This window comes from Octodon degus, unplaced genomic scaffold (genome assembly GCF_000260255.1).
Source record: "Octodon degus isolate 3935 unplaced genomic scaffold, OctDeg1.0 scaffold00007, whole genome shotgun sequence".
Lineage (NCBI taxonomy): Eukaryota > Metazoa > Chordata > Mammalia > Rodentia > Octodontidae > Octodon > Octodon degus.
Window position 1 is genome coordinate 9,458,065 of NW_004524583.1, and position 9,122 is coordinate 9,467,186.

A 9,122-nucleotide genomic window follows, 5' to 3' on the forward strand; every position below is an offset into this window, starting at 1 on the left:
TTTAGTAGGAAGAGTTGAGAGGACTAATTATTTGATGCCTTGAGAAAAAACTGGAAACACTCAGGGGACATAGCTGAAGCAAGCAAATGCAATTTCTAGGGTTGACATGGCTTTTCCTTGTAATTTTACAGTTGCTCCAGTTCCTTTTCCTCATTGGCAAAGACTATCTTGGAGAAACTTTTGCCATTTGTAATGTTTACATTAGTGAATCCTTTTTTTTTTTTTAAGGAACTGGGGATTGAACTCAGGCCCTTGTGCTTGCCAGGGAAGCGCTTATTCCACTGAGCCATCTCCCCGGCCCCCTGTAATGTTTGCATTAGTGACACCTATCTTTCTTTCTTTCTTTCTCTTTCTTTCTTTCTTTCTTTCTTTCTTTCTTTCTTTCTTTCTTTCTTTCTTCTTTTCTTTTGTCCTTCTTCAGTGTAGTCAACATATGCTGTGTTATAAAGGACAAATAGAGCTGTTGGCTAAGGATGGGAGAGTGTTTGCTTGTCTTGAGGTCCATATTACCAACCTGTATTTTCAAAAAGTTTGGTCTAGTCACTGACTGGGATTTATTCTATGTTTCCTGCAACAACATTCTCTGATGCTAACTGTTATTTATCTTTTCGCTGATGTTTAGGAGGAATAACTCTTAATATCAAATGGTTGGAGGGAGTGTTCTATGCATTCCTAAACATCTGCACAGCAAGCAATGTGCCCCATTCACAAGCGCTGCAGCTTCTGAATGAAGTGTTTCTTTCTGTGCACTTCAAAGAATGTGAAACAGATGAAACTTCTTGCCCCAAATTTCAGTTAACAGATTTTGTCAACACAGTGTATGTGAAGAACATGTTTCAGAAAAGGTAAGATGGTTTTATGCTTTCATATTTTTTTAAAAATTGATAAAATAATGCATTTTTACAAAAAATTCAGCCATTGGAAAAATGTAAGCCTTATTTGCTTCCCATATCCCATTTCATCATAAAGCTTACTTCTAAAAGTTTTATTTTGTCTTATCAAAGCATTTACAAATATATATTTAAGTTGTCATTATAACGTACATACATATTTGTTCATATGTATGGGTACTAGAAACCTGGGAACTATATATACTGATTTTTCACTTCCTATAACACAGATACAATTGTATGTTAGTGTAATTATATCCATTTCATTTATGAGCATAGGCTTGATTTGATACATTTGATAAATTTACTTAAATTTATTCTCCCTATTTCCATTTGATAAAGATGTAGTTCCTTTCTCTTGCCCCAAATTTTGCACAAAAGGCAGCTTTGGATATATATATATATATATATATATATATATATATGTATGTATGTATTTAGTACAGGGCCTACAGGGTCTCACTACACAGACTGGACTCGTAGTGATTCTCCTCTATTTTCAGCCTCCCAAGTGCTGGGCTGGGATTACAGGCCTGCGCCACGATGCCCATTCTCAATCACTGTCTCGGTGCGCCCCAGGGGCAGGGCCACCACTGCACACACCAGCAATCAAACCCTGGTCCCTGCATCTGCCCAAGCAGGTGCTTTAATCCACTGAGCTATCTGGCCAGCTCTCATCTTTGGGTATTCTTGCACTTAATATGTGCGAGAATTTCTGAGTTAGAGAATATATATTCCCAAATTGCTTATCAAATCATCCCCACAAACATGAAAGTGCCATTTCTCTATACATTGAAATCTATAAAATTAATCCTTTTAGTCTCTGAGAATTTATTTATTTATTTATTTATTTTCAGAACCAGGAATAGAACTCAGGCCCTTGTGCTTGCAAGGGAAGTTTTTATTCCACTGAGCCATCTCCCCAGCCCCAAGTCTTTGAGAATTTAATAGTAAAAGTTGCTCTTGTTACCAATGAGTTCCATGTTACTACATTTGCAGGACACGTTTTAACTCCTTAAGTAATGAATGTGCCATCCTTATTGAAGCAATCTCTTCTCAGCCTTCATTATAATTCACGTTCCCCTCATTTTTTTCTGCCTCTCCGGTTTCTCTGTTCCATCTCAAATTCTGGCCCTAGGGTTTTCTTAGTTGTTGGGGATTTATTACTGCCTCAATTCCTTACCTATTATTGGATTATTCAGGGTTTCCATATTTTCCATTTGTGGTAATTTATATGTATGCAGAAATCTGTTCATTTCTTTTGAATCCTCCGATTTAGGTTCTCAAGCTAATTACTAATAACCTTTTGGATTTTGGTGATATACATTGTGATTTTTGCCTTTTTCATTTCTAATTGATAGGGGTCTTTTGGCTAAGGATTTGCCTTTTTTTCTTTTCTTTTTTTAAATATTCATTGACTTCATTCATTCATTCATTCATTCATTCATGTTTATGTGGTACAGGGCCTTGCTATGCAGCTTGGACTCATAGTCCTCCTCCTGTCTCAGCCTCCCCAGCACTGGGATTATAGGCATGTGCCACCATGCCAGTCTGTCTATTTTATTTTTCCAAAAAACAAACTCTTTGGTTCATTGATTCTATTGGTATTTTTACTCTCAATTTCATTGATGTTTGCCTTATAACTTCATTTCTTGTACAGTTTGGATTTGGATTGTTCTAGCTTTTCTAGGACATTGAAGTATATTATTACGTTTTTTATTTGGCCTTACTGTATTTTTTTTAACAAAGTTTTATTGATAAACAGATAGCAATGAGACAGTTTCAAATCAAATTGGAAGTACAGTTTCAACAAATAATACACTGCATATATTCTTCTTAGTGTATTTTTCTAATGTGGGCATTCATAGCTATAAACTTCACTCTTATGATTGCTTCCATTGTATCCTATAGTTTATGGTGTATTATTATGGTGTATGATCCCAAGAACTGATTTCTTCTTTGATTTTTTTCTGACCCACTGATTATTCAAAAATATACTGATCAATCTCCATTTATTTGCAAAATTTCTGTGATCTCCTTTGCTACTGATTTCTTTTATTTATTTATTTATGTGTGTGTGTGTGTGTGTGTGTGTGTGGCCAGCTCAGCCCACCAGGGGGCGGGGCTGGCTGGCATGTGGTGCTGGGGATTGAACTGTGGTCCTTTGTGCTTTGCTAAGCTTGTTCCAAGTAGGTGCTTTAGACCACTGAGCCATCTCACCAGCCCAATTTCCCCTATTCTTTGAAATTAAAAAAAAAAAAAATTTAAAAGCAGTTAAAGGGCTGGTTAGATAGCTCAGTGGACTAAAGCACCTGCTTAGGCAGGCACAGGGACCAGGGTTCACTCCCTGGGGCACACTGAGACAGTGATTGAAACTGGGCATGGTAGTGCATGCCTGTAATCCCAGCACTTGGGAGGCTGAAAACAGGATCACTATGAGTCTGATCTGTGTAGTGAGATCTTGTAGACCCTGTACTAAATACATTTTAAAAAGCAGTTAATTTCATAACAAAATTTAGAAGAAGATATAGAGATTTTCTATCTCCCCACGTGCACAGCCTCCCCCATTATTAACATTCCTCCACTGGAGTGGTCTATCTGTTAAAATTCATGAACCTACATTGACATGTCATTCATTATCACTGTGAGTCCATAGTTTGCATTAGGGGTCACCTTTGGATGAAGAAATATATGAGTAGCTTGAAGAAATGTATAATAATTTGTATCTCCTACTCTAGCGTAACAGAGAATTTGCACTGCTCTTTCCTCTGTACTCCCATTCATCTAACACTTGGCAAACCCTGATGTTTTTACTATATCAATAGTTTTCTCTTTTCTAAAACATTATATAGTTAGAGTCACAGAATATATAGCCTTGTAAGATGGGCTTCTATCACTTAGTAACATTATTCATAGCTTGATAGCTTATTTTGTTTTACTGCCAAATAATATTCCATTGTCTGGCTCTATTATCATGATTTATCTATTCATTTACTAAATGACATCTTAGTTGTTTCCAAATTCTGGTAACGTGAATGAAACTCCTATAAACATCGTTGGGAAAATTTTTGTGGGAAAACATGTTTCTGATTTATATCAGTAAATGCCAATGTATTCGATTGCTGAGCCATCTGGCAATTTTATAAGAAAAACAAAGCTGCTGAACCGTCTTCCAAGTATCATTTGTGTTCTCACCCACATGTGAAGAGGCTTACTATTGCTCTGTGCCCTGCCAGCACCCAGGTGTCAGTGCTGCGGAGTCTGGCGCTTCTGGTAGCAGGGGTGGTTGGTTCATTGCTGCTTTAATTTGGAACTGCATGATGTGAAAGATCGTGCAATATGTTTATTTGCTGCACGAACATCTTTTTCAGTGAGGTCACTATCAAGGTCTTTTATCTATTTTTACTTTGAGTTGTTCATTTTTATATTCAATTTTAAGAGTTGTTTTAAGAGTTTTATGTTCAGTTTTAAGACTTCCTTGTGTGTATTTTGGATAACAAAGAGGTAGCTTTTCCAAGTATTGTCTCCCAGTCCGTTGCTTACATTTTCATTCTTTTTTTTCCATAATTTTATTGAGAAACAAATAGCAATGAGACAGTTTCAAACCAAATTATTAGGACATTTTCAATAATTAACACACTGCATACATTCTTCCTAGTGGTTAATTGCTGTACAAGATGCGGACATGATATTCTATTTACAAACACCATTAGAACAAATCCCTCTATTCATTAAGAGAATGTAACTATATATCTATCCTAACCACGTTGAATACACAGATACAAAATGGACATTCATCTGTGTCCCCTTTTTTGTTTAATTCTGTCATTTGAATATCATAGGTGTGTAAACTCAACAAAATATTCTAAAAGAGTCCCGTAGTCCATAATAGTATTGGATCTTCTGCTTGACTGGCAGTGTCAGAAATTGTTGACCTGAGTCCCCTACAGCTCAACATAACAGCATGACTTTACTTCTTATACTTCGTTTTTATATTTTTCTTCTGGATGGTTAAGACCAAGGTAAAGCAGGACCTATGCAACAAGAGTTGTAGCTTTTGGGTCTGAGAAGGTCAGTGAAATCCCCTCAGAATTTATCCTGAGATCCTGTACCTCAGATTGTAGAACCTTTGTCAGTGTCAGCCATGTGGATGAGTCATGGCCATTGCTTGGCCAATGTGCTCTCTGTGAAAGCCTGAGAGAATGTTTTCTCTCCAAGTGACTCTCCTTAGGCACACTCTACATCATCGATCACTTTCCTCTCTGGCCCCATAATCTTGATCAGAAAATTTGGTTTGTAAATAGGATATCATGTCCGCATATTGTACAGCAATTAACCACTAGGAAGAATGTATGCAATGTGTTAATTATTGAAACTGTCCTAATAATTTGGTTTGAAACTGTCTCATTGCTATTTGTTTCTCAATAAAATTATGGGGGAAAAAAGAATAAAGTCTACAAAATCTCAAAAAAAAGTAAATTTGGGACATTACTGAGTTACATGATGTTACAGTACAAGTTCTCATATGTCCTGAGTCTTAATTGACCTTGGAAGGCTAGGGCCAAAATGTTGGCTTTCCTTGCGGCCCTCCTTTTTCTCTAATTTTGGTCTGCAAACTTAGGTTGTTAACCATCCAGAAGAAAAGCTTATTGTTATTACCATACAACTTAGGCTGTTAAGCTTAATCTCACTATCTGTCTGAATACCAAACATCTTAGGCATAACATGGAACAGGTATTTTTCATCAAGTATTGATATGTTGAACTTTAAGTCCCTACAGAATATGATGAAAAAACATTTAAAAAATTAAAATGTATTTTAAAAATAGGCATAAAGAATTATATAATTCTTATGTTTACACATAAGTCCAAAAATCTAACCATATACAACCTTGTAGCAGGACAGTCCCACTACATTCTTTTTCCTGTCTCCTGCCTTCATTCATTACCCCCTTCTTTTTCAACAATCATCTACCCGAGAGACAGCACAGCAGCAACTGGCATATCATGACAAGCAGTCCATATTCAGAAGACCAGAATAACAGGCACTCCAAGCATGAACCTACTATTACAAATTGACATCATCAGTACAGTTGCTTAGTTCACAGGTGTCAGTATATATAGTTAGTCAGGGTGAGAATCTTTCCAATTAACTGCTAGATTCAAAAATCTTCTGAAGATTCTCAGGATCATTGCCTTACCCATCTTCTATATATAACTGTATGGCTTGCCACTGTCATGTTTCCAGGCTTTTCTCCTTTCCTTCTCTTAATTATTTAGTCCTTAAGTTCTTACTTTCCGTTTAGTTGTGTTATACCTTTCTATTTGTATTTTCTCTTTTGAGTTCTTATACTAGGGAAATGCATTTTCATTCTTTTTTAAAAATATTTATTTATTTATTTATTTATTTATTGCGTGTGTGTGTGTGTGTGTGTGTGTGTGGCCAGCTCAGCCCACCAGGGGGGCGGGGCTGGCTGGCATGTGGTGCTGGGGGATTGAACCGCGGTCCCTGTGTTTTTGCTTAGCTTAGCTTGTACTAAGTAGGTGCTTTAGACCACTGAGCCATCTCACCAGCCCCGCATTTTCATTCTTGACAGTGTCTTTCATGAAGCAGAAATCTTTAGTTTTACTTAAGTCCAATTTACCAGTTCATCTATGGATCATGTCTTTCACATACAGCTAATTTTTTTCCCTATTATCTTCTGGAAGTTTTGTAATTATACATTTTACATTTCAATTTGTAGGATTTTTCTTAGCTTTTTATTTTTATTATTTATTTTTTCTTAGTTTTTAAAATCTTTTTAGATTTTTGAAACAGAGTCTCATGTAGTTCAAGCTGGCCTTGAAATCACTATAAGCCCAAGCTGGTCTCAAAATCATGGCAATATTCCTGCCTTAGCCTCCCTAGTACTGGAATTACAAGTGTGCATCACTGTGCCAGTACAAATTTGTGATACATTTTGAGTTCATTTTTCTAAAGGGTGTAAGGTCTGTGTCTATATTATTTTTTTCTCATGTGTATGTCCAGTTGTGCTATTATTGTTTGAAAATGAGTTTGTTTTTTTTTTATTTAGGCAGTACCAGGGATTGAAATCAGGACCTTGTGCTTGCCAAGCAAGCGCTTATTCTACTGAGCCATCTCTCCGGCCCTGAAAATGAGTTTTTTTTTTTCCTTTTTGTCTTTTGCGACAAGGTTTCACTATGCAGTTCATACGCCTTGAACTCATTTTTTAACCCAGACTATCCTTGAACTCGAAGTGATCCTCCTGCCTCAGCCTCCTGAGAGCTGGGATTACAGGCATCCACTATCACATCTGGCCAAAAATACTATGCTTTCTTCATTGTATTGTTTTTGCCTCTTTGTGAAAGAGCAGTTAATTCTATTTATGAAGGTAAATACTTCTTACTTGCATAGTTCTAAAGAGAAGTTAATTTAATATCCTTGTAACTCAGCAGGTACAGTTGTTTTTTCTGGCTTTTTAAAGGATTTTTCTTTATATTTTATTTTCTATCATTGTAAAATATCTACATGTAGGTGGTTTTTTTTTTTTTTGTGGAACTGGGGATTGAACTCAGGCCCTTGCACTTGCCAGGGAAGCACTTATTCTACTGAGCCATCTCCCCAGCCCTACATGCAGATTTTTGTTGTTGCTTCTGTTAGCAGTTATCCTGATTGATGTTCTCCACTTGCTTCCTAGATCTCTGGTCTGGTGTCTGACACTGATTTGGGGGCATGCTCAGTCATTATTGTTTCAAATACTGTTTTTTTCTCTCCTTTCTTTCTTCTCCTCTAGGGTTATTCTTATGTGTTGTTACACCTTTTGTGGTTGTTCCACAGTCCTTGGGTATTGAGTCCTGTAGTTTTCAGTCTTGTTTTGCTTTGCTTTTCAGGTTAAAAGTTTCTCCTGGGACATTTTCAAGTTCAGAGAGTCTTTCTTCAGTCACATGTTTAACAGCTAAATAAGATATATTGAATGGACTAAAAAAACATTTTTTTTTCTACCTCAGGCCTTTTCCCTGGTTTGATCTGATTGATGTACAACTCAAGGAAACTCCCTTTAGCCAGCGGCTCTCAAGCAGTCCTGTTCTCCAAGACCACCTTACCCATCTGTACTGTGATTCCTTTGGCATCTCCCTTGACAAGGAAGACCCACTAGTGGTCTCCACAGACAATCCATCGCAGTAAGAGAGCTCAGCGATGAGGTGCATTTTTCTTTCCTCTCACAGATCCGCTCTATGAGGTTATGTCCTGATTATCACAGCTGACATGTAATAACATGACTGTACTGCACTGGAAAATTGTATTGGTGGAGCTTTCAATTGTAGACTAAACAAGAGGTCCTATACATCAACATATTTGGGTATGTCTAGCTTTCAGAAACAACCAAAGTATAAATCTAATGCCCATTCATAAGCCCCTTCCCAAGGAAAGCCTTAAGACAAAATATTCTAGAAGTTATGATGCCAAATTCTAAATTCTAAAGCTAAATTCTAGACATTACAATACCATTATTAGAAAATTATATTCCGCAACTTTTATTTCCTGCATAGTATATAGCTGACAAATGATACAGCAACTTGATTTTCCTACCATTTTGGATAAAGAAGTGAATGTTTGGTAAACAATATAGATTGACTCATTTCATATTTATTTCAATTATGCTTCCTGGTACTATCTTATTTAAACCATAAAGCCACCTTTAAAACTAACTGCCATTTATATTAGTGACTAAAAGAATTTTGCAAAATACAGATCTTATTTATGTAACAAAAATTCATTTATTTCCTTTATGTTTTGCAAATACTTTTTGTGAACTCTATTAAACAGTTGAAAAGAGCAGTAGTTACCCTATCAAGGTAAGAAAAGATGTCACTTACTATGCTCTGTCATCAGACAGAATCACTGTTTTCCAAATGCTGAAGTGCTTTTGAACAAAACCACTTACCACACATGGAAATCACCATGCTCTTAGAGCTCCCATTTACATTGTTTTTCATAATCAGGAGCCAGGCAAATTCAAAGGTTGGACATGTGAATCGTGTCTGGTAAGGCTTATTTTAATTTGGAAAAAATTAGATTCATCAAATATTAATAGTTGGCATGAATGTCAATTTCAGGTACTGCCTTTTAGTAGGAAAACAAATTCTTCTATTTATTGAGGTATAGGAGACTAGCAGACATCATTGTTCTTTGGATTTTATTAGCCCTGAATGGGTTATTTGGATTAAGAAG

General features: G+C 36.4%; 1 protein-coding gene across 1 annotated transcript in view; it reads left to right on the forward strand.

Moving 5' to 3' along the window:
* Positions 1–8,454, forward strand: part of Noxred1 (NADP dependent oxidoreductase domain containing 1) — a 37,919-nt gene extending 29,465 nt beyond the window's left edge. Inside the window, exons 5-6 of the mRNA XM_004624722.2 lie at positions 623–845; positions 7,898–8,454. Coding sequence (XP_004624779.1) covers positions 623–845; positions 7,898–8,075 — 401 coding nt within the window. The 3' untranslated portion in view covers positions 8,076–8,454. The remainder of the gene's footprint in view (positions 1–622; positions 846–7,897) is intronic.
* Positions 8,455–9,122: the final 668 nt, after the last annotated feature.